The sequence below is a fragment of the Megascapheus bottae genome, chromosome 13, assembly GCF_031878675.1.
Source record: "Megascapheus bottae isolate mThoBot1 chromosome 13, mThoBot2.hap1, whole genome shotgun sequence".
NCBI classification, from domain to species: Eukaryota; Metazoa; Chordata; class Mammalia; order Rodentia; family Geomyidae; genus Megascapheus; species Megascapheus bottae.
Genome location: NC_143521.1, coordinates 59,265,867 through 59,290,086, shown reverse-complemented (window position 1 = coordinate 59,290,086; position 24,220 = coordinate 59,265,867). Strand labels below are relative to the sequence as shown.

General features: G+C 60.5%; 1 protein-coding gene across 1 annotated transcript; it reads left to right on the top strand.

Moving 5' to 3' along the window:
* The first annotated feature begins 13,883 nt into the window (after window positions 1-13,883).
* Sh3bp2 (SH3 domain binding protein 2) lies at window positions 13,884-23,456 on the top strand. The gene is made up of 12 exons (XM_090343911.1): window positions 13,884-14,060; window positions 15,045-15,147; window positions 16,097-16,214; window positions 16,537-16,607; window positions 17,475-17,563; window positions 17,765-17,824; window positions 18,029-18,668; window positions 19,948-20,056; window positions 20,283-20,338; window positions 20,672-20,753; window positions 21,179-21,238; window positions 21,605-23,456. Exons 1-12 carry the CDS (start codon window positions 13,925-13,927, stop codon window positions 21,740-21,742), a joined length of 1,662 nt encoding a protein of 553 aa, XP_090200037.1. The 5' UTR covers window positions 13,884-13,924; the 3' UTR covers window positions 21,743-23,456.
* The last annotated feature ends 764 nt before the right edge of the window (window positions 23,457-24,220 follow it).

The window sequence follows — 24,220 nt, the reverse complement described above, 5'->3', positions numbered from 1 at the left end:
TTTTTGTTTTCTCCAGTCCTGGGCTTGAGCTCAGGGCCTGAGCACTGTCCTTGGACTTTCTCAAGGCTAGAGCTCTACCACTTGAGCCTCAGCACCACTTCTGGCTTTTTTCTATGTATGTGGTACCGAGGAATCGAACCCGGGTCTTTGTGCATGCTAGGCAGGCACTCTACCACTAGGTCAAACTCCCAGCCTTCCTTAGTTTTTTAACTCAAGGCTAACATTCTACCGCTTGAGCCACACCTGCACTTTGGCTTGTCTTTTTGCTAGCTAACTGGAGATAAGAGCTTCTTAGGGCCAGGAGTTTGGCCTAGTGGTAGAGTGCTTGCCTAGCATGCACAAAGGCCAGGGTTCGATTCCTCGGTACCACATACATACACAAAAAAAAAAAAAAAAAAAAGCCGGAATGGTGCTGAGGCTCAAGTGGTAGAGCTCTAGCCTTGAGAAAAGTCCAAGGACAGCGCTCAGGCCCTGAGCTCAAGTCCAGGACTGGAAAAAAAAAAAAAAGAGCTTCTTATATTTGTCTACCAGGGGCTTTGAACAGAGACCCTGAGTACTCAGGATTTAGGCATGAGCCACTGGCACTCCAACACCCAGTCTTTTTTTTGAGGGGGTCATGGGACTTGAACTGTAGGCCTGGGCACTGTCCCTGAGCTCTTGATCTCAAGGCTAGTGCTTTATCACGTTGAACCACAGTGCCAGTTCCAGTTTTCTGTGGTTCATTGGAGTTAAGACTCTCATGGTCTTTCGTGCCTGGGCCGGCTTTGAACTATGCTCCTCAGATTCTCAGCCTCCTGAGAAGCTAGGATTACAGGCGTGTACCACCAGTACCTGGCAAAACCCAATCTTTGGTGGTGTTATCGTTAGCTGTGGGGCTTGAACTTGGGGCCTGGGGACTGTCTTGGAGCTCTTTTGCAGGGCTGCATACTCCTGCTTTGAACCACAGCTCCACCTCCAGTTCTCAGGTGATTATTAGAGTCACATGGACTTCCCTACCCAGGCTGGCTTCAGATCTCAGTCTCCTGAGTAGCTGAGATTATAAGTGTGAGCCACCAGCACCCAGCAAGACCCAGTCTTAGACCCAGGCCTAGTGGTTTATGCCTGTCGTCCCAGTTACAAGGGAGGTGTAAGTGGAATTGCAGGTTTCTAGCTCAACCCCCAAAACTGCCCCCACCAACGTAACCAAAGGCAATGGAGCAAAATAACAGAACACAACGCACGCATGTTACACATTCATCAACAGCACCATGTTTGAGGACAGTTTATAAATACTGATATGCTGGGTGCCACAGCCAGCCACGGGACGTGGCCGTGTCCTCAGTGGCTGCTGTAGGGAGGGCTCGTGTAGCCAGCCTGGTGCCGGGACGCAGCAGGTGCTCAGCCAGGCCCAGATCCTGGCGGGTCTGAGGCCCCGTCCCCCTTAGCTGGGCGTGACACCATTCCTGCGCTCCCAGGACCCCACTCTATCCCTGTGTCTGAAGGTGAGTGTCATCGTGCCCCTAACCCCAGTGCCTTTGTACAAGCTATGTTTGCTGTGTAAGACACTCCCCGTGTAACCCCCTGCGGGGCTCATTCCCATGGACACCAACTGACGTGTCACTGCGTGTGGTAGAGCGGATGTCACATGGCTGTGACTGTGGCTGCTTCCTTCTAGACTGGAACCCCAGGTGGAGGGTGACAGGAGTCACACTGGGGTGCAGGATGCAGTATTGGTCTGTAGGTGGCAGTGCTGTGTCCACCTCCCTGCACCCCAGGTCTTGGGGATCAGGAGAGGAGAGGCGGCTCCTCTTCCAGGACGCTGCATGCCTCCAGTCACTCGGGTCTCTGCTGCAGTGCTGACCTCCTGCTCCTGAGACTTCCCTTGCTCCCAAGGGAAACTGAGGCTTGAGGAGCACCCTAGACCTTCTCCGTCCTGTGTCCTTCACCCCTCAAAGCCAGGCTTGGCAGGAAGAGCCTGGCTGGTCCCAGTTGGGGCCGGGGTCAGCATCCTCACACTCGCAGGCCCAGGTCTGCAGGCTTCCACATGGAGAGGTTGCAGGGGCCCCGGCCTGGCCACCGGGGGCCGATGTCCTTCACGACCCCGTGGGCACCTATACGCATGCGTGGCCCAGGGGCTGGATTGGGGACATCCAGCTCCCTGTGCTTCCTTGTGTGGCCGTGGGTCAGCTGGGCCCTGACCGTGACGGAAGCCGCCTGTACCCCTCCTCACGTCGGGTCAGAGGTGTGCAGCTCCAAAAGCCTGGGCCCGGAGTGAGCACTGGGCCTGCGCCATGGCTTCTGCACCCCCCACAGGCCTCTCCCAGGTAAAGACAGCGCCCCTGGGATAAACAAGAGGGCGTACTTGGGGTGAGGAAGGCCGTAAGTTTTTGCTTTTCTTTTTTTTTGTGTGTGCTAGTACTGGGACTTGAACTCCGAGTCTTGCTTTCTCACTTGGCTCTTTTGCTTAACGCTGGCACTCTACCACGTGAGCCTCCCTCCCCCTCTGGCTTTTTGCTGGTTAATTGGTGTGGGCCTTACAGACTTTTCTTCCATGGCTAGCTTTAGCCTCGACCCTCAGATCCCAGCCCCTCAGCAGCCAGGATGGCTGGCTGTGAGCCACGGGCGTCTGGTGAGGAACATTGCTTCATTGGCGAATGCACTCTGTGAACTGAGGTCCTGGGGGAACAGGACCTGTGCCCGCACCAGGCACTGGACTCACAGAGGTCCCTGTCCCCGGAGCTGGCACTGGGGGCAGGAGGGTCTTGCAGGAAGGCCAGGAGTCTGGGTGGGGGAGGGCAGAGACACAGGGGTGGGGGAAAGCCTGGTGCAGTCAGTGGAACTCCAGCATTGGGGGGATGTGACCTGGCGGGGAAGCCCTCTGGTGCACCCTCCTCACCTATATGACAACAGCCATGTGCGAGAGTGAGGGGTTGGCATGGCCCAGGTCTCATCCCAGCCAAGCCCGGTGCCCTGTGCAGCGCCTGCTGTGGACAGGGGCTGGGCGGACCGCTGCTGGGGCCTGCGCTGGACCCTGCCACACTCGTGATCTGTAGAACTTGCTCTCAGGGTGGAAACTTGTCAGTGTTTATGATGAACTGAAGTGTGAATCCTGAGCCACCTCTGCTGGCTGTGGCTGCGGTAGGCCCCATGCCAGCCTGCCCTGCCCTGCCGTCTGGCCCCTCCCTGTCCTAGCCCCACCCCCTCTCCAGGCTGACCACTAGCTGGACACCACCCATCTGATTGCTGCAGGCAGTAGACTGCCCCTTCCTGAGCAGACAGAGTTCTGTGGGGGAGGGGGCTTCTGATAGCCCAGCCTCACCCCCAGCTGACCACCCAGGTCAGACCCACTCACTGGGGATGGAGAAGCCAGGAGGAGTGAGGAAGGCCCTGGTGGGGCACCCAGGACGGTGTGGGCATTGTGAATGCCCTGTGGCGATGGAGTGTCCCAGACCTCAAAACCTACCCCACACCTCAGCATGGGCGCTGCCCTGGACAGCCAGCGCCACGTGGGCATGCCTGTGAGACCTCTTCCTGAACCTCTTGATTCCCTTTGTCCTTGACACTGCATGACTGGACGTGACTGCGTGACGTGGCCTCTGAGCCCCAACACACCACATCTTCTACGGACCCTGGCTGATTTTTGTGTGCCAACATTTCTTTGGGTGTGTGTGGGTGGGTGGGTGGGTGTGGGTGTGAGTTTGAACTCAGGACCTGAGCACTGTCCTTGGACTTTCTCAAGGCTACAGCTCTACCACTTGAGCCTCAGCACCACTTCCAGCTTTTTTCTATGTATGTGGTACCGAGGAATCGAACACGGGTCTTCGTGCATGCTAGGCAAGCACTCTACCACTAGGCCACACTCCCGGCCCCTTGTATGGTCTTTTCTATGCTGTTGTCTTACAGGGCTGCTTGTCATGTGCTTCGGGTCCATCTGGCTAATCCAGGATGAAACTAAATCTGCTAGAATCTCTTTTCTAAATAAGGTCATGTCTCCTGGACACTGGTGAATCTTTTTTGTTGTTATTGGTCATGGGGTTTGGGCTCTGGGCCTGGGCGTTGTCCCTGAGCTCTTCAGCTCCAGGCTGCCATCCTACCCTTGAGCCACAGCGCCACTTCCAGTTTTCCAGTGGTTGATTGGAGATGAGAGTTTTAAGGTCTTTAGTGCGCAGGATGGCTTTGAACCCTGATCCTCAGATCTCAGCCTCCTGAGTAGCTAGAATGACATCTCTTGGGAGGTGACAGTCACATGCCCCTGTCTCCAGGCTACCAGTACATTGCCCAGACCGAGCTCTGGAACCTCTCAGCCCTTCCTATGAGGCGGGAAAGTGTCAGGGCCTTCCTGGCACACGGGCCTTCTCATTCATGGCCCTGTGGGTGGGGCTGCTGTAAAACATCTTGTTTTGAGAGCCTCAGAGTTCCCCAGTGGGGGTGCTCCACCCTTCTGTGAGCTCTGCACCCTCTCTGGGTCTGGAGGGTTCCCCTTGGCACCTAGTCCTTGAGTGCTTGAGGGGTCCTGGGTGCTGGGAGGCAGGTCCTGGTCCCACACTGCCGCTGGCTCTAAGCCTCCGTCCCTCCCTGAGTTGGGTGTAGGTAACAGCAGGGCCAGGCTCGTGGGCTGTGGGCACAGAGATGCTGCTGGCTGCAGTGGCAGAGGCGCTGGGCCTGGCCAGCCTGAGGCCCTCTGCAGCGGCCACACAGGCCGGAGTCTGATTCATCCTGGGCGGGCTGCCTTCCCACCCCACACCAAAGCGCTTCCTCCTTTTTCAGGCTGACCCTTGGCTCTCTGTCCGGCGCCCAGCACCTGGTAAGTACCCGCTGCCTGGTGTCTACCTGGGGCCCCCGAGCGGTGTCCAGGAGTGCGGAAACAGTGGACCGTGCACGCTCCCTCCTCGGGAGCTGGCTCCTGTCGTTGCCATGGTTACTGGCAGGGGTGGAAGGTGTGTCTGGAGAGGGAGGGCAAAGGCATTTGGAGCTGGAGCCTGCCCAGGGCACAGAGCAGCCCAAGACTCCCTACGCCGAGGGTGAGCATGGCCTTTCCTGCATGGGCAGCCATTCCTCTCCTCTAGGCCATGAGCCCTTCACCCTGGCACCCCCGCTCCCTGGCACAGTGGTGGGCACAGGAGTCTACCCCTCTCCCTACTTCCACCTCTAGGGAGTAGGGCTGGCTGGTGTAGTCTCGTGGCTCCCACAGCTCTGTGGTGTGTGGTCTCTGCCACCCTCAGGGGCTGACTCCCCAGCTGCCTCTCCCTGAGGGTCCCGTCGGCTCCTCCTGGCCCTCGGGAGAGGCAGAGGCAAGGCCAGGCGGCTGGTTGGAGTCCTCAGTCCTCCTTCCCCAGGTGCCTGGCAGGGGCCCCGGGGTGGGAAGGGCTAGGCTTGAGGGTTGGAGAAGCCCAGGGAGGGACTGGGGTGGCAGTTATGTCTTGTCAACGAGGCCTCACAGTGGCTTCTGGCAAAGGCGCTGGGGTAGGCGGGAGAGCCGCTGTTCGCACTGGACCCTGGCCCTGTTCCCTGGGTGTCAGAGCACCAAGAGGTGGCCACCTTGAAACCCACTGGGCCCCGAGCAGTAGGCAGAGCCCTGAGGAGCTCCCTGTGGCCATCCTGCCTTCAGCTGGCCTCCGCCTCTCAAAGGCTGTGAGGGCCTTTGTGGTTTGCTGGCACAAGGCTACAGATGCAGAGGTGACCATGGCGGGCCAGCAGAGAGCCCTGGAGCCAGAAGCATCATGATCTCTGACCCCATAGGGGACAGGAGTGGTGGGGGGTGTCAAAACCCAGCAGCTGAATCTGCCAGGTGCAGCCTTCAAGCCCTTTCTGGCCAGAAGCAGGAAGAAGCAGGAAGCCTTTGCTCCTTAGGGCGGCCCAGGGCTCCGGGCAACAGGAAGTCTCCGACAGGGAGGAAGCTGTAGAAGGCCAAGGCCCCCCCCCGCCCCCCTGCAGCAGCAGCAGGACAGGGCAGCAGCGCGGGCAGCAGGGCCTGGGGCTCACCGGCCTCAAGACATGCCGACGGCAGCCCCTCCTGACAGCGTCTGAGCTGTATGGCTTCCCCGGGTCCCTGGACACCTGTCCCCAGTGGGTCACCAGACAGGAGAGCCATGTGTTGGGTCAGTGCTATCAGGTCAGTGGGGGCAGCTGGGCGACAAGCTGGAGGTGGTACTAGCCTGGTTCCAGCAGAGCTGGCAGTGGGGCTTTACAGGACCTGGGCCTGGGCTTGTGCGTGGACTCTGGCTCCAGAGGGAGGGAGCCCAGCAGAGGGGGGCTGTGGGGAGGGAGTCCAGCCGACGGGGGAGGGGGGGCTGCGGGGAGGGGCCCCAGGGTGCTGAGCCCTTTCTTTTCCGTGCTTTGCCTGGGACAGTCTTGAGTTGGGTCCTGTGTGCACACGCTGTATATGAGTGTGTGTGAGTGTGTATGAGTGTGTGTGGGGGGGGCGAGTGTGGTCCCTGCTGCCTGGCACAGAATGGATGACCTCAGTTCCCAGACTGTCAGGTGAGCGGCCCTCGGGAGGCCTCTGGCGTGGCCGGTCACTGGGCCTTTCTAGGAGAACTTGGTTTTGATTCTCTACAGAGAACGATTCTGGGAAGAAGACGGAGGGGAAAGGAAACTAGCACAGGAGCATCTGTGCCGCTGGGGGCCAGCAGCCCCGGTGGCACTGCGGGGTGTTTCCTCCCCTTCGCCAGCCTGTGCCCAGGTGGGGAAGGGGCTGCTGGGCTGGGCGGGGCAGCGGGAAGTGCTCCATAGTCCTGGACATTGGCTGCTGCGTGGTCTCGGGGGACTTGTTCTATGTCCTCGTCCCTTGATGCCTTCCTCTGTGATGTGGGTGAGGATCTGAAGCTAGGGCCTGGGGCAGTGGCCTGGGCTGGCCCTGTCTCTCCTGGCCTGTGTCAAGTGGAGTTCTTTGCTCACGTGGGCCCTGCAGGCAGAGCTTGGCAGTGGGCTGTGCAGGATTGCAGCCAGCACTGTGGGGCCACTTAGAGGCCGTGGAGGGCGTGAGCATGTGCAAGTGGTGTGAGTGTATGTGTGGTTATGTGAGTACACATATATACACGGATGCACATGGAGGTATAAGGTGTGAACGTCCATGCACACGCATGTAACGTGCATGTCCGTGAGTTCACGTGTGTATATAGTACTGTACATTCAGGAGAGGGTGTCATGAGGAAGCGTGTGTGTGTGTGTAGGGACAGAGCCTTCTTGCACTTTGTACTGTGCCTTCCCGCCCTCCCTTGCCCATAGCCACACAGGGCCAGCCTGGCCAGAGTTCAGGCCAGTCCCTGTGTGACGCTGTGGTCACCCAGGCACCACTTCCTCCCCACAGCCAGGGCCCTGTGGACAGCACTGGCACCCCCTGCCCTTGCTTGCACTTGTAGGCGCTCACAGCACACACATCTGGGGGTGCTCAGGCCAGCCCCGTGTTCCCACGTGTGTCCTGCTGGTGTGCACAGGCAGTGGCATTAGGCGCTCATGCATGGGTGAAGCCAGGGCATGCAAAAGCTGCAGAGCTTGCGTCGGTGGAAGCTGACTGGGCTACCTGTAGCTTCTGACCCGGGGGTTCCTTGACTCAATGTCAACCCTGAGAGGAGGTGCACGCGGAGGCAGAGCTGAATGCTGGGTGCGGGTGTGCTTTCCCTAGCGTGTGCACTCATGTGTAAGCACATGTATGCAAATGCAGGTCCACATGTGAGCAGCACAGTGAGCACAGGCTTCTGGGAGGGTCATCGCCAGATCCACTCACCCTGCTGCAGACCCCTGTGAGTTCAAAGCCCCAGGCGAGGTGCAGACTCCCAGCTGCAGGGCAGAGTTCCCCGGGTCCCGGGAAGGGCTGCATTGTTGTGGGAGCTGGGCACTCTGAGGAGTGGACTTGACAATGAAAAGTGGGTCGGGGCCAGGAGTGTGGCCTAGTGGTAGAGAGCTTGCCTAGCATGTATGAAGACCCAGGTTCAATTCCTCAGCACTCATACTCATACACAGAAAGTGTATGAGTGGAGCTGTGGCTCAAGTGATAGAGCTCTAGCCTTGAGAAAGCCCAAGAGCAGGGCTCAGGCCCTGAGTTCAAGCCTAAGGATTGGCAAAAAAAAAAAAAAGAAAAGAAAAGTTGGTGAGATTCACTCTCAGCTCCCTCCTCCTCCAGGCTCCTGCCACCGTGGCCTCACAGATTAAGATGCTGCCTTCCAGGAAGGAGACTTGAGGCTACCCAGGGAACTGGTTGGAGGATTGCACAGTTCCCCAGAGTGAAAGGATAGACTTTAATCATAGCCTAGGGAAGAGCCATGGATGCAGCCCAGCCAGAAGACCCTGAAGGTTCCCTTTGGTTTTCGTGGGCACAGGCAGCCCAGGAGTCAATGAGCCTGGCAGAAATTTCCCAGGAGCTCTGTGGTCATCACGACCCAGCATCCCCTAACCCTCAGGTGCCAACTCCAGCCTGGCCCAACACTAGGGACCTAGGCGGTGGCACCTCGCCTTACCTCCTGGTGCAGGGGCCAGCAGGGGCCCCCTCCCGCAGGGCTCTCCCCTGGCCTCCATCTCATTTCATGCCTGGTGCCACAGCAGAGATGGCAGATCTGCACCACTCGCTGTCGTCAGAGAAGGGGCTGCAACATTTTTTTGCCTGGTCTAGGTGTAAGGACATATTTCAAGTACTGGGAGTATGAGTAAAGGAAAGAGCGGAAGGGTAAGCTCTATCCCACTGAAACCTGAGCAGGGCCATCAGGGCAGAGGGTGGCATGGGAACAGGGGAGGGGCTCTTTGTGCAGAGATGGGGGTGGGAGCACAATCTTATTTTTGGCTGAGGCAAGAGTGGTTTTAACAGCATCTAGGTCACAGGTCCTCTCTTCCTTACCTCAGCAAGGTGTGTTTGGGGCATGGAGGAAGGGGATGGGAGATGATTGGGAGAGGTGGGCAGAGATGGCTGTCAGGGAAAGGTAAGTGCTGGTTAAAGTCCTTTTCCATGACTGGCCTTGAACCATCATCCTCTCATTCGCGGTGTCCTGTCCTGGTGGGGTTACCACCACACTGGGCATAGAAAGTTTCCTTGTTTATGGAGCCTCATGAAGGACTGAAGGAATTTCTCAGCCGCTTTCCTGCTATCTATTGAGATGATCATAAGGGTTTTGTTTTTATTTTATCAGGATGGTATATTGCAATAATTGCATTTAAATGCTCAGATAAATCCTAGTCTTGATATAGCTGGAGTCAGTTTGCTAGGATATTGGTTTCAATCTATTGTTTGTTTTTTGGTGGGACATGGGGCTTGAACTTGGCCTGGGCACTGTCCCTGAACTCTTCAGCTCAAGGCTAACACCCTATCCTCGAGCCACAGCCCCACTTCCCATTTTCTAGAGGTTAATTGGAGAATTGGAGATAAGAATCTCAGTTCCTTTTGTGCTGGGGCTGGCTTTGAACCGGGATCCTCAGTCCTCAGCCTTCTGAGTAGCTAGCATGAGCCATTGCGCCCAGCTTATTGTTTAGTTTTTACTGCTCGTGATGTCTTTTATGTTTTCTGGAGCTTGTAGCAGTAGCTGGTTCACTGCTGGCACAGCCTATGCCAAAGGTGCTTGGTAGGTTTGGGGCAATGAGTCTGGCTGGTACACAGTGAAACGCAGGAGGAGAGAAAAATCCAGGGGTCCAAGCCAATAAAGGCTGTTGCCAGGTGGGCTGGCACATGCGTGTAATCCCACCACTGGGGAGGCTGAGGTAGGAGGATGGAGGGTAGAGGGCAGCCTGAGCTCCATAGCTAGACCCTGTTTCAACAAAAGAGAAGACATGAAGGCCTGGGTTAGATCTGCATAGGAGGCCAAGAGATTAGAACAGGGTGGGAGCTCCGAGGGTCATCCTGGTAGAGGATGACTCAGCTGGAGGGTGATGGCTGGAAGGTGTGAGAAGAGGAGGGATGGAGGCTCCTGGGGGCTGGAAGGATTCCAGGAGAGGGCCAGCACAGTGCGCTGGAGACAGAGGCACAGAGGCACACAGGTGGCCAGAGCTGCGGAGAAACAAGATGCAAGGCACCCAGACAGCTGGCCTGTGCTGGAGGTCTTAGCCCAAGTCTTCCCCACCAGCCTCCAGCTGGAGCGGCTGGGTGCCACCTAACTGACAGTCAGAGCCATGGCAAGGCCCCTGCCTCCTGCCCCCTGGCCCCGCAGCTCAGCCTAGCCCGGAAGGTTGGTTCCCTTGCCATCCAGCCTGGGGGCTTCTCCTTGACAGGGGTGTGCCAGGTCTGGGACCTAGAGGTAGGCGGGGGAGTCTGTCTGGACCTGGGGAGCCTGTCTGGACCTGGGGAGCCTGTCTGGGCCTGGGGAGTCTGTCTGGACCTGGGGAGGCTGTCTGGGCCTGGGGAAGCTGTCTGGACCTGGGGAGGCTGTCTGGACCTGCAGAGGCTGTCTGGACCCGGGGAGGCTGTCTGGGGCAGGGGGAGGCTGTCTGGACCCGGGGAGGCTGTCTGGGGCAGGGGGATGCTGTCTGGACCTGGGGAGGCTGTCTGGGGCAGGGGAGGCTGTCTGGACCCGGGAAGGCTGTCTGGGGCAGGGGGAGACTGTCTGGACCTGGGGAGGCTGTCTGGGGCAGGGGAGGCTGTCTGGGGCAGGGGAGGCTGTCTGGACCTGGGGAGCCTGTCTGGGGCAGAGGGAGGCTGTCTGGACCTGGGGAGGCTGTCTGGACCCGGGGAGGCTGTCTGGACCTAGGGAGGCTGTCTGGACCTGGGGAGGCTGTCTGGGGCAGGGGAGGCTGTCTGGACCTGGGGAGGCTGTCTGGGGCAGGGGAGGCTGTCTGGACCCGGGGAGGCTGTCTGGACCCGGGGAGGCTGTCTGGGGCAGGGGGGTGCTGTCTGGGGCAGGGGAGGCTGTCTGGACCCGGGGAGGCTGTCTGAGGCAGGGGGGTGCTGTCTGGACCTGAGGAGGCTGTCTGGACCTGGGGAGGCTGTCTGGACCCGGGGAGGCTGTCTGGACCCGGGGAGGCTGTCTGGACCCGGGGAGGCTGTCTGGGGCAGGGGAGGCTGTCTGGACCTGGGGAGGCTGTCTGGGGCAGGGGAGGCTGTCTGGACCCGGGGAGGCTGTCTGGACCCGGGGAGGCTGTCTGGGGCAGGGGGAGGCTGTCTGGACCCGGGGAGGCTGTCTGGACCTGGGGAGGCTGTCTGGACCCGGGGAGGCTGTCTGGGGCAGGGGAGGCTGTCTGGACCCAGAGAGGCTGTCTGGACCCGGGGAGGCTGTCTGGGGCAGGGGGATGCTGTCTGGACCTGGGGAGGCTGTCTGGGGCAGGGGAGGCTGTCTGGACCCGGGGAGGCTGTCTGGGGCAGGGGGAGGCTGTCTGGACCTGGGGAGGCTGTCTGGGGCAGGGGAGGCTGTCTGGACCTGGGGAGGCTGTCTGGACCTGGGGAGGCTGTCTGGACCCGGGGAGGCTGTCTGGGGCAGGGGAGGCTGTCTGGACCCAGAGAGGCTGTCTGGACCCGGGGAGGCTGTCTGGGGCAGGGGGATGCTGTCTGGACCTGGGGAGGCTGTCTGGGGCAGGGGAGGCTGTCTGGACCCTGGGAGGCTGTCTGCGGCAGGGGAGGCTGTCTGGACCTGGGGAGGCTGTCTGGGGCAGGGGAGGCTGTCTGGGGCAGGGGAGGCTGTCTGGACCCGGGGAGGCTGTCTGGGGCAGGGGGAGGCTGTCTGGACCCGGGGAGGCTGTCTGGACCCGGGGAGGCTGTCGGGGCCCGGGGAGGCTGTCTGGGGCAGGTGAGAGCCAGGCGCCCCGCCCGAGGGGCGGAGCCGGTGGCCGGGGCGGGCTCGGCGGGCCGGGGCAGGCGGGGCAGGCGAGGCGGCCGGGCGGGCATGGCGGGCAAGGCGGGCGCGGGTCCCCGGCCCCGGAGCTGGGGCCGGCGGGACGGGGCCGCCCGGGACGAGGCGGCGGCGTTGGCGGGCGCGGGGCCGTGCCGCTGCCCGCAGGGGCGGAGGGCGCTGGCCGCCTCCCGGAAGCCGGCCGTGCCTGCCGCCTGGACGCCGTGAGTACCGCCCTGGAGCCCCCGCCCCCGGCCCGGCCTCCGGCCAGACCCGCTCCCGGGGCCGCCCGGACCAAGTCCCGAGCCTCGGCTCCGGCCACCGGAACAAAGGCGGGCGTGGGCCGGGGGCCGGTGGGGGGCTGCGGGCCGGTGGAGGGCGCTGCGGACCCGTGGAGGGGGCTGCGGGCCCGTGGAGGGGGCTGCGGACCCGTGGAGGGGGCTGCGGGCCGGTGGAGGGGGCTGCGGACCCGTGGAGGGGGCTGCGGGCCGGTGGAGGGGGCTGCGGGCCGGTGGGGGCATCTACAGGCCCGTGTGGGGGGCTGCGGACCCGTGGAGGGGGCTGCGGGCCGGTGGAGGGGGCTGCGGGCCGGTGGGGGCATCTACAGGCCCGTGTGGGGGGCTGCGGACCCGTGGAGGGGGCTGCGGGCCGGTGGAGGGGGTTGCGGACCCGTGGAGGGGGCTGCGGACCCGTGGAGGGGGCTGCGGACCCGTGGAGGGGGCTGCGGGCCCGTGGAGGGGGCTGCGGATCCGTGGAGGGGGCTGCGGGCCCGTGGAGGGGGCTGCGGGCGGGTGGAGGGGGCTGCGGGCCGGTGGGGGCGTCTACAGGCCCGTGTGGGGGGCTGCGGACCCGTGGAGGGGGCTGCGGGCCGGTGGGGGCCCTTTTTTGTCCCCTCCCACCAGAGGTCCTGGGCATGGGCGCCCTCCTCCTGACCCTCTGCCCAGCCCACCCCCTCCAGACTCTCCCTGGCCTCTCTCCAGGGAGGGGCCGGGCCCAGCCTTTGTTCCAAACCTGTGTCTGTGGTTGGGGACCTGTGGCCTATCTCCACCCCACCCTCCCCAGTGTGGACCTGCTAGGTGATGACCCGGCCAGGGGGCAGCCGCAGCATCCTGGGTGGGTGACTTAGCCCAGCACTGTGGAGTGCTGAGTGCTGCTTGTCCAGAGGGAGTGGCTTTTTTTTTTTTCTCTTTGCTTTGAGCCTTGTTCTCACTGTGTAGTTCTGGCTGGCCTGGAGCTCAGGATGCAGCATGGACCTGGCCAGCATGGGGTGGGAAGAGGCACAGATGTGGGGCTTAACATCCTGGGGGGGGCAGATGTGCCTGGGCCGTGGGGGCCTCACGGAAGGGGCTCTTACCCTGGATCCTGAAAGAGGGATGTGGCGGGGGGATCTTAGTGTGGGCAGGGGCGATGTCACTCAGATGCCAGGAGAGTGAGGGCCTGGTGGACACCAGGCTGGAGCTGATGGGGCCAGCTGACTGCAGGCCTGGCACAGGGTCCTCTCTCTTCCCCAGGAACAATGCGCTGTGGGTCTGCCCAGCTCTTACAGCGATGGTCTAGGCTTATGAGGTGGACGGCAGGAAACCTGCCAGATGGTCCCTGTGGCCCCTTGACAAGGGTCCTGGTGGGCCAGGCTGGGGCTTCTCTGTCCTCCATTCTGCAGCTCTGGAGCCTGGGAAGCCTCCAAAAGGCCGGCCCTGGGAGCTGGGGCTCTTGGCTTTCTGCTCTCCTGCTGCCTTGGTGCAGGACCTGAGTGGGTGACAGAGGCCGCTGAGGACAGGCACCTAGGAACTGTGCCCCTTATTCTGCACTGAGGGTCGGAGTGGGCCGGAAGGGGCCCAGGGCCTGCCACCTTCCGGAAGCCCCCCCTCCTGGGCTTGCCTGGCCTTGAGACGTGGAATAGTTACAGCAAAAAGACAGGCACCAGGCTGGAGTTCTTGGGTTCACTGATTACCATCCCCAGGCCTGCTGGATGGGGAGGCACTCAGCATCCTGGGGGCCAGCCGTGTTGCTGAGGGACCAGGAGTGGAGCAAGCGGCCTGTGGGGTCTGTCCTCGAAGATGTCTAGAAAGGGGTCTCCTCACCCTCTTCTGCCCTGGCCCTCTGTGTGCTCCTCTGGACCTTGGCATTATCCCCTGAAGTCCCCAGTTCAACTCTTCCCATCCCCACCCCAGGCTCAGCTGTATCTCCTCTTTGATTGCAGCTTCATGGCGGCCGAGGAGATGCACTGGCCTGTCCCCATGAAGGCCATCGGCGCTCAGAACCTGCTGACCATGCCTGGGGGCGTGGCCAAGTCTGGCTATCTGCACAAGAAGGGTGGCACCCAGCTGCAGCTGCTCAAATGTGAGTCTTCGGGCTATGGTGATCACAAAGCGGCCACGGAGGGGGCAGAGGGGCGAGCTCTGGGCCCACGTCTCCACCGCTCCACCGCTCTGCCCGGCCTTCCTGGCTGTTGCATCAGCTCTGAGCCTCTGTTCTCCTGGGGTGGGCCCTCTTTAGTTCCCCTTCTGACTCTGGTAGCTGTCACACCTGGGACCGGAGGCCACCCTCTCTAGCCCACAGGACAGCTTCAAGGTCCTGGCTAGTGTAGCTAGGTAGGGACAGGATGGACACAGTGTCGACCAGCTGTCTGTGGAAGCTTCATCCTGTACCTCAAGGTCGCTGTCTAGTGCAGCCCTCGCCTGACCTGTGAGTGGTCAGTGAGTGGTCGTATGTACTAGGTGAAATTCTGTGACCAGCCGGGAGCCTGCTGGGCCTCTGGAGACACATAAGACACAGGCTGTGATGGTGCAGGACCAGCTGGAGAGAGGAGGGGACCCTGCATGCCTGCATATCAAGCTAGCAGACTACTCCAGCCCTGAGCTGTGTCGCTGAGAGGCCTTCAGCTGCACTGTGGGCTTTTGCCTGGGTCTGGACTCTACTGGGCTGGGATACAAAGCTTCCCGGGTGCCCCCAGGCCTGGGAGGGCTTCACCTCCATGGCTGTCATGTGCCAGCTCTGGCATCTCAGTCCTCTTTGCCCTGCTGTGCGGGCCTGGGTGGAAGAAGCCTCCTGAAAGTATCCAGCAAGCCACCGTGGCTCCACAGTGCCCCAAATCTGTCTGTTCCCTCTGAGTGGCCAGGCCTGCCGTGATGTAGAGTTCATGTGCTCTGGCTCTGCCGTCAACCTCTGGGGAGGGGCAGCAGTTGGCAGCCTGCTCTTCCACACAAGCCTTTCTCATGGACAGAAGTCCTGGGGCCCAGTTGTCCAGGTCCTCGGAGGAGGGTCGCCAGATGGGGTCTGCCTTGCCCTGCCTGTGGCTAACCCCTGCCATGCCGCCTGCCGCAGGGCCCCTACGGTTTGTGATCATCCACAAGCGCTGCATCTACTACTTCAAGAGCAGTACGTCCGCCTCCCCACAGGGCGCCTTCTCGCTCAGTGGATACAACCGGTGAGTGTCCCGCCCGCCTGCCAGCACTTGCTGCCTCCCGCACCTCGTGGCTGGGCCAGGCTGCCCAGCTCCTGGCGCTCCAGCACAGGTGTGTCCAGCCTCTGCCCTCCCATGCTTGGCCTCTCCTGCCTAGCCTTACTGCATGCTCTGCCTCCAGAGCTGTGGTGAAGTTCTCGCTAGGCTCTTCCTGGGGCTTCTCCAAAGTCTAGGAATGTGCTTCCAGAATCCCCATTCAGCTACTACCTAGGGAGCTCTGAGCTCCTCTTCCCTTCCCACCCTGCTCCTTCACCTACCACGTCCTCTTTCTTGGGCACTCTCAGAGCCCAGCCAGCTCAGGCTCTTACTCTGGCCCTCCCCAGACTCTGGGCTCCCAGGCTAGTGAAATCACTGGTTGAGGTTGGGAGCAGACTTGAAGGTCCTGTGTTAGGCTAGCTGGTGAGAGTTCTGGCATCTCTTGTGGAGAGGTGCTCCCTTTCCCTGGATACATGGCCCTCAATATGTGCCAGCCAATGCATGCGCTTGTCTGGTGGTGACAAAGGGCTGTGCCCCAGGACGGTCCAGCAGGCCAGCTGGCCCTCGGCACTGCAGATGACTCTGATGGGCCAGGTAGACACACCTGCCTAAGTATCTGGCCAGCAGGGCTCTTCTCCAGTGAAACCTCTCTGCCAGCTGTGAATTCTGGCTGGGCTGCAGCCCATAGAGCAGTCAGGCATTCCTCTGAACACACGTGTGGTTGGCACAGAGGCAGATGTGGGCCCACATGGAGCAGTGGGGGTGGGGGCGTGATCTCTCTTCACCCCGCATACTGCTCGCCCCTGCCCTGCCCCCGCTGCCAGCTGCCTGGAGCACCCACGCCCCCTGCTGGAGCATCAGCAGGTGTTTCCCAGAGCACCCAGGACACGGGCCTGTGGGCACGCACCGGGTGTGACCACGGGCCTCATACCCTCAGGGTGATGCGGGCAGCTGAGGAGACCACGTCCAACAATGTCTTTCCCTTCAAAATTGTCCATATCAGCAAGAAGCATCGAACATGGTTCTTCTCTGCCTCCTCTGAGGACGAGCGCAAGGTAATCCAGGCTCCACAGGGCCGTGGCTGCCGTGGGGTCCCCGGGCCCAGGCTCAGGCCTCTGTCAGCTCTAGGCCATGGCTGATGCTGTCACAGCTAGGCCCGGAGGTGATGTGGCTGGGGTGGCAGCTGTGTGGATGCCACCCAGAGACTGGCGCCTTACACCCACCAGAAGGCTCTGTCAGGGTGAGGCCATAGCGGAGGCAGGCTGGGCCCAGCCCCGCTGGGGGCCCCCCCGCGCTGGCCACGGAGGGCGGGGGGGACGTGAGGGAGGAGGTTGCCCCGGCAGCCCCATGCCCACTGAGGCCCCCGATGACCCCCAGAGCTGGATGGCCTTGCTGCGCAGGGAGATCAGCTACCTCCACGAGAAGAAGGAGCTGCCCCTGGACACCAGGTGAGCCCGGGGCTTCTGGCTTGCTCTGTGAGCACCTCACGGCTCCGGGGCTGTGCGTGTGCGTGCAGTGATGCGTGCGTCTGTGTGCACTGCTCTCTCCCTCCGCCCCTCGCCTTTCTTCTAGCTCCTGCTTCAGGTTCACATGTGCTTCAGGGAGTAGCTCAGGGCTCTGCCTCTGTGTTGCTGGCACCCAGCCTGTGTTTTAGGGCCGAGAGCAGAATGAGCCACTCGGAAGAATGGCCCAGATGCTCACCTGTGAGGTGTCTTAGCACCGGGGCCCTCTAGGAGGGCTCGTAAACCATCCCGTCCTCTCCGTCAGGGGGACAGGTCCAGGAGGGATGAGTTAGAAGAACCACTGGGGCTGGGAGTGTGGCCTAGGACTAGAGTGCTTGCCTAGCATGCACAAAGACCCAGGTTCGATTCCTGGGTACCCCATACACAGAAAAAGCCGGAAGTGGTGCTGTGGCTCAAGTGGTAGAGCTCTAGTCTTGAGAAAGTCCAAGGACAGTGCTCAGGCCCTGAGCTCAAGCCCAGGACTGGGGAAAAAAGAAAACACCAGGAGCAGGGAGGGTGGCCTTGTCCTGTTCCTCCACATGTAGGTGTTGGTGTGTTACTATGCGTGTGCACAGGTGTTTGTGTACTTGGTCATCTGTGTTTATCCATGTCCACACATTCTAGTTGGCATGTCAGTCCAGTTGTGTCTTATGTGTGTCCTGGGCTTACCCTCGTGTCTGAGGTTGTCTGTCTGTGCTTCACACGTGTGTGTCTGCTGGAGTGTCCCATGTGTGCCTAGGTCTTTACACAAGTGCTGGGGGCATCCCAGCTCTGGAGCTCACCACCTGTCCTTTGTCACCTTCTCTGTTCCAGCGACTCGAGCTCAGACACAGACAGCTTCTACGGTTCAGTTGAGCGGCCTGTGGACATCAGCCTATCTCCATACCCCACGGACAATGAAGGTAAGGCCCGCGTGGGTCCAGCAGTGCGCCCTTCTTCCCGCCTGACAGCTCTGTTTTCAAGTCCTGCTGCCTCCTCCTCCCGCTCTGTCTCCTGAGCACTGCATGCCCTGCCATTGTGCCGAGGCACAGTGGCTGGGTCACCTGTCCTGTGCTCAGCTGGCCTGGCCATCTTGGCGCTCACCTTCTGCCCGCTCCCCACAGATTATGAACACGAAGACGAGGACGACTCATACCTGGAGCCCGACTCCCCGGAGCCTGAGGGTAGGGGAATGTGGCCCAGCATGCTCTGTGGTGTGGGGCGGGGCGGTACCAGATGGCAGGGGTGTTCTAGGCCCAGAGAAGCGGATGGGGAGCAGGCGGAGGGTGCTGTACCCTGCGCTCTGGGTTGGCATCTGCAGACCGCTGCCTGTGGTGGGTACTGTGGCTCCAGCCTCCTGATGACACTGACTTCTCTGTGCTCTGCAGACTCCCTGACCCACCCGCCGGCCTACCCTCCCCCTCCAGTGCCCACACCCAGGAAGCCAGCCTTCTCAGACTTGCCGCGTGCCCACTCCTTCACCTCCAAGGGCCCAGACCCCCTGCTGCCACCCCCACCTCCTAAGCATGGCCTCCCAGATGCTAGCCTTGCCCCTGAGAACATGAAGAGGGACCCACTGTGCCTGTGGCGGGCCGAGCCTGCCCTCCGGGGGCCTGCTACCTCAAGAAGGATGAGTGACCCCCCACTGAACAGTGTTCCAATGGGGCCTGGTCCCCGAAAACCCCCTTGCTTCCGGGAGAGTGTAAGCTCCAGCCCAGAGCCCTGGACCTCCAGCCACGCAGCCAGCTCTGTGACCACTGCCACTGCCACCAGGAATTGTGACAAGCTCAAGTCTTTCCACCTGTCTCCCCGGGGACCACCAACATCTGAGCCCCCACCCGTGCCTGCCAGCAAGCCCAAGTTCCTGAAGATGGTGGAAGAGCTCCCCCAGAAGGAAGCAGCCAAGCCTGGACTCTTGCCACCCCCGGTGGCCCCAAGACCCCCTGTGCTGAAGTTGCCCATGGTTGAGGCCTCACCCAGGCCTGCAGTGCTGCCCAGACCAGAGAAGCCACCGCTCCCCCATCTCCAGTGAGTCTGGCCACAGAGCCTGGTGCAAACCCAGCCTCCACCGCCCCCCACCCCACGACAAATAGTACCCTATGCATTCTGAGCTGTGTCATTCCATCAGGTGCTGCCTCAGCACCTGCCTCGGGGATAGTCTCCCGTCCCTGGACTGAACCAGGGCTGCAGGCGACGTCTGGTGAGGCCTGTGGGCAGAGGACCAGAGTCAGTAGCTACTTCAGAGGCCCTGGCCACGGTGTTCCGGGATCTGACCCTCTGGAGCCACTACTTGGCAGGCTAAGCGCCTCCAGGGTCACACGGGGCCCTAGAGCCCTTGTGGTGAGGGCATGGGGGTGGTGAGTCACTGAGCCAGCATGCATCTGAGGACCCGTCTTGCCTTGTCTCCAGGACCAGCAAGGCTGCCTTTGTGTCCTTCTGGGTTGGAATGTGGACATGTCTGTGACTCAGGCCTGAGGCTGCTCCAAGCACGTTTCCCTTATTCCAAGAGCTGCGGGGGGAGGGGGAGGGGCGTTTCCCCCATGGCTCCTCCTGACACGGCACCCCACGGGGAGCTGCGTGGCTTGAGTGGCAGGTGAGCCACAGGATCAGCCTCCTGTGGTGTGCTGACCAATGCATCCCAATGGTGGCTACAGCACCTCCTCTTCTGGTGGCATCTTGGAACCCACTGCTGGGAACTCACTGCCGCTGGCTGGGAAGCGTCTGGGGAAACACTTGTGTTTTTGTTTCATGAGGGGCCACAGAGGAGCTGAAAGTTGCCCGCAGCCATTCTGCCAAACCTGGGTCTAGCCTCACCTACACCCATCCTGGCAGAGCTTCCCGGTCCTCAGGCTTCTTGGAAGCTCTTGGATCTGGGGAAGTCCCCTCCACCCCCGCCCAGTGGTAGTGCAGTGCTCTCAAGGGGTGTCCCTGAGTGGAGTGCACTGTTCAGCCTCTGTTTGTGACTACTCCAATGGCTCAGGAAGGCGTGTGGCTTGACCAGACCCTCCAGGCTGGTCAGCAGCAGAGTCTAGTACATTTGTCCACTATGTGATAACACCTGGGCTCAGGTGCCCTGTGTCTCCCATGCCAGTATGGTGCCCCTGACTTCCTACTTGGTTCTGGTGTTACTTGATTCCTGCCCCAGAACAGTGAGCACTGTGCAGAGCCTGTACAGTCACAGTAACCAGAGCTGCAAACCCCCATGGGTGCTGAGGCTGAACCTGGCACGGCTCCATGATGCTCAGAGGGAGTGGAGGTTGGCATGGGGTGACGTGGTCTTACCTTCCTCTTTTTTCCCCCATGCCAGGCGATCACCTCCTGATGGGCAGAGTTTCAGGAGTTTCTCCTTTGAGAAACCTCGACAGCCCTCACAGGCTAACACTGGCAATGAGGACTCGGACGAGGATTATGAGAAGGCAAGGCTGAGTGGAGGGCCAGACCACATCCGGGGAGTGGGAGAGCCACAGGGTGGCCCGTGGTGGCCAACCTGAGCAAGGAGCCCCCAGAAGCCTAGAGCTGAGGGGGCCAAGACATTCAGAGCTCAGGACCCCAGAGTGCATAGTGGCTGGCTGGGCGGCGGCGGTGTGTGGCGGGCCCGTCAGGTCCCTCAGGCCTTGGCTCTGATCACGGTTGACTTCCCAGGTGCCGCTGCCCAACTCTGTGTTTGTCAACACTACAGAATCCTGCGAAGTGGAAAGGTCAGTAAAGTCCTCTTGGACCAGCAGAGATGGGCTGCTGAGTTCTTTGCCCCTCTGTCCCCTTTACTTGCTTTGGTGTTGGGCAGTTGCTGGCTCAAGCACACGGCTCTAACTGCAGCAGGAAACCTAAGAGCAGTGGTCCAGCTGTCTGCTCCCACGGGCCATCTGGCATCAGGACAGCCAGCCTGAGACCCAGAGTGGCTCGTGGCCTGGATGCAGTCATGGCATTGTCATTGTTCTCACTACTGTGATGTACTGAGGAGTTACAGTTGTGTAAGTCAGGTAAAGAGTACATTTCTTTTTGGACCATGCAGCATGGCTGTTTTATTTTAGGTTGTTCAAAGCCACGAGTCCCCGGGGAGAGCCCCAGGATGGGCTCTACTGCATCCGAAACTCGTCCACCAAGTCCGGGAAGGTAGGTGCCGGCGCCGCTGTGATCTGGGCTTTCCACACACCCCGGCCTAGTCTCAGAGCGGGGTGTCATCCGCAAGGTGGGGACCAGGAGGCCCCTCTCAGAGGGGCCCAGCAGTGGGAGCAGCAAGAGACCCACTGGCGCTGCCAGGTCCTTCTGAGCGTGCAGCGTGTGATCTCACCGGTCACACTCTGCCACGTGTGTTTGTGGCGGTTCCAGGTGGCCCTGGCACCTGCTTCTGCTGTTTATGTCTCATTGGAGGCAGAGGGCCGGGAGCCCCAGGGCCAAGGGTTTCCCTTCAGGTCATGCTGGCTGGGGTTCTGGAGCCTTGCCTGCCCCCGAGGGCCCCAGCACTCAGCCCCTTCTGCCTCCCGCCTCTGAGCTCCTTCACCCAGCCTCCCGTCTGGCCCACACTTCCCTCCCTGCAGGTCCTGGTTGTGTGGGATGAATCTTCTAACAAAGTGAGGAACTACCGAATCTTTGAGAAGGTGAGGGTTGACGGAGTCTCTGCGCTTCGCAAGGGGCCAGGCCAGATTCCTTAGTAGGATGTGAGCGATGGGTGGCTGACGCTGGCATCTCCAGAATGCACGCCAGCCCCATGCTGCCCCTCTCCCACCCCTGCCTCTCCCTTTTCTCTGTGACCCTAGAGGGGCAAAGTGGCTGGCGCGGGCCCCTGGCTCTGTGTTGGAGCCTGAGGAGCTGGGGCTTGTGCGGGTATTTGTGGGAGGAGCAGGCAGGGTCACCTATGCCACTGTCACTGCTGACTGTCTCTTCTTACAAACGGGGCCTGGAGTAGGGAGACTCTGGCGTGCCCGCCGCAGGGAGCCTGACTGTGCTGTCTTCTGCCTCTGTAGGACTCCAAGTTCTACCTGGAGGCCGAGGTCCTGTTCACGAGCGTGGGCAGCCTGGTGGAGCACTACCACACGCACGTGCTGCCCAGCCACCAGAGCCTGTTGCTGAAGCTGCCATACGGCTACGCCGGGCCCAGGTGACAGCTGCCCCACAGAGCTGAAGAACAGAAGCAGCCAGCGGGACCAGAGCCCCAGGCCAGGCAGATGGAGCTGGGCCTGTGTGCGGGTCAGCAGGAGGCAGGCCCCCCAACACCGGGCCTCCCCCACAGACAGCAGCCCCACCCAGCAGGCTGGACTTGGCCATAGACTCCATGGACTGGTTGACTGCCCTGGGATACTTCCTAGGAACCCAAGATCCAGGACTGAGCCCGGCTTGGGCTCTAGGGACACACGGTCTGGTCCGTACTATATCTACACTGCAGTGGACTGGGAACAGACTAACCTGGGGTTATTGGATAGGGGCTGGGCTGGCCCCAGACCTCACAGGAATGCGAACACACAGGCTCCAAGAGAGGCTACTTGCCTCCGAATAAATCAGGTGACCTTTATGCCAGTGGCCAGGTGGGGAGCGGCTCACAGGAACCGTAAAGAGCTAGTCTTCCCCTCTTCTAGGCCTCAGGCCACCAAGGGACTTGCCAGGGCTCACATCAGAGTCACATCGGGACCCAACCCAGGCCATCTTGGTTCAGAGCCCCTATTCCAGAGTCCCAGTTCACAAATGGTTATTGAGCCAGCGGGGGCCAGAGCTAAGGGCATGCTGTGAACCTGCCCCCGGTGGGCATACGATCTAGTATGGAGACACTCGAGTTGGCATGCTGGCAGTGCAGCATCCGAGGCAATTGGGCCCTGGAGCTTGGGCCCGGGAGCTTCTTATGATACCACAAAGGAAAGGGATGAGAGGGCTCTGAGAAAGCGAGGCTATGGGGTGGAGATGTGCCACCTACATGCCCAAGGCCTGGGCAATGCCCAGCTCAGCTGTAGTCTTCCCTGTTCCCCAGTTTCTGTGAGAGAATTGCAGTTGGTCGTGTTGTGTGGCAAAGCCATCAGCCTGCATTTTTTTATTGTTTTTTTGTTTTCCTTTTTTTTTTGCCAGTCCTAGGGCTTGAACTCAGGGCCTGGGCACTGTCCTTGGAAACATTTTGCTCAAGGCTAGCACTCTGCTACTTGAGCCACAGTGCCAAGTCCAACCTTTTCCATGTATGTGGTACCAAGGAATTGAACCCCGGGCTTTATGCGTGCTAGTTAGCGCGCTACTACTAGGCCACGCTGGGTGTTTTTGTGCCAACAATTGCAGCTGGGTGTCAGGGCCAGCAGGACTGTGTCTCTAACCCTCCTGCACATACTGAGGAAGAAGATTTTTTAAGTGAGGCCCAGATCCAGGGCGGCCCCTGTGCACAGCAGTGAGCTCCTGTTCAAGGAGGGAGAGCCTCTGGGGCCTCTCGCCCCTGTCACGTCCTGGGGTCTGTGGTTTACCAAGTGAGTGGGGTTTACAGACTGGGAGGCTGTGACCCCAGGGGACAGTGGGGAACACTGGGACAGCAGGCCCTGTGGGTGTCAGAAGCCAGGTGTCTGCAGCTGGCTGGGCAGGTCCTTCCTTTTGGGTGCACCTGGGGCATGGGGTCAGTGCATTTCAGTTGGGCTTGGCATGCAGCGCCTCTGGGGCTCTCAGCCATCCCGCAGAACGTGCTACCCTGCTGCCTGTGGCTGGAATTCTTCCACCTGTCCCCCTGACCTAGGGACCTGGGGGTGGAGGGAGAAGCATGTCTCTCCTGCCTGGGAAGTGGAAAGTAGGGAGCTGTGTGAGAAAATGGTATTCTAGTGTCTGGTGGAATAATATAGAACTTTGTTTTTGGAACCACTTTAGTGGCTAACGTGTGTTGGGGCACCTGAGCTGGATGGTGGGATCCTGGGTGATGAGTCCTTCTGGCTGAATGGATAGCCAATACTGATGCCTGTTCAAAGCCCAACCTCCCTCACAGACTCGGGGCCTGCTGGCACAGCTGCCCACCTCTCTCAGCAGCCGGGTTGCAAAACCATGATTGGAGGTGGTAGGTTAATTCCAGGCATAGAGAAGGCCCAGAGCTTCCGCCGTGCTCGCCAGGCACACCTCAGGCTGGCAGGCAGAGGTAGCGGTACCATTGACGAAGCGCTTCTCGTATTTGAGGTGCTGAGCTGAGCATTGGAGTTAATTTGCTTGGAGAACAGTTTGACTTTTTTTTAACCACTTCTGGCCTTGAGCACAGGGCCTGAGCACTGTTCTTGGGCTTTCTCAATGCTAGAGCTCTACCACTTGAGCCACAGCACCTCTTCCAGCTTTTTTTTTTTTTTTTTTTTTTTTTTTTGCCAGTCCTGGGCTTGAGCTCAGGGCCTGAGCACTGTCCTTGGACTTTCTCAAGGTTAGAGCTCTACCACTTGAGCCTAAGCACCACTTCCGGCTTTTTTTCTATGTACGTGGTACCAAGGAATCAAACCCAGGTCTTCGTGCATGCTAGGCAAGCACTTTAAACACTAGGCCAAACTCCCGGCCCCGTCTTCCAGCTTTTTCTATGTCTATGGTACTGAGGAATCAAATTCGGGTCTTCATGCATGCTAGGCGAGCACTCTACTCCTAGGCCACGC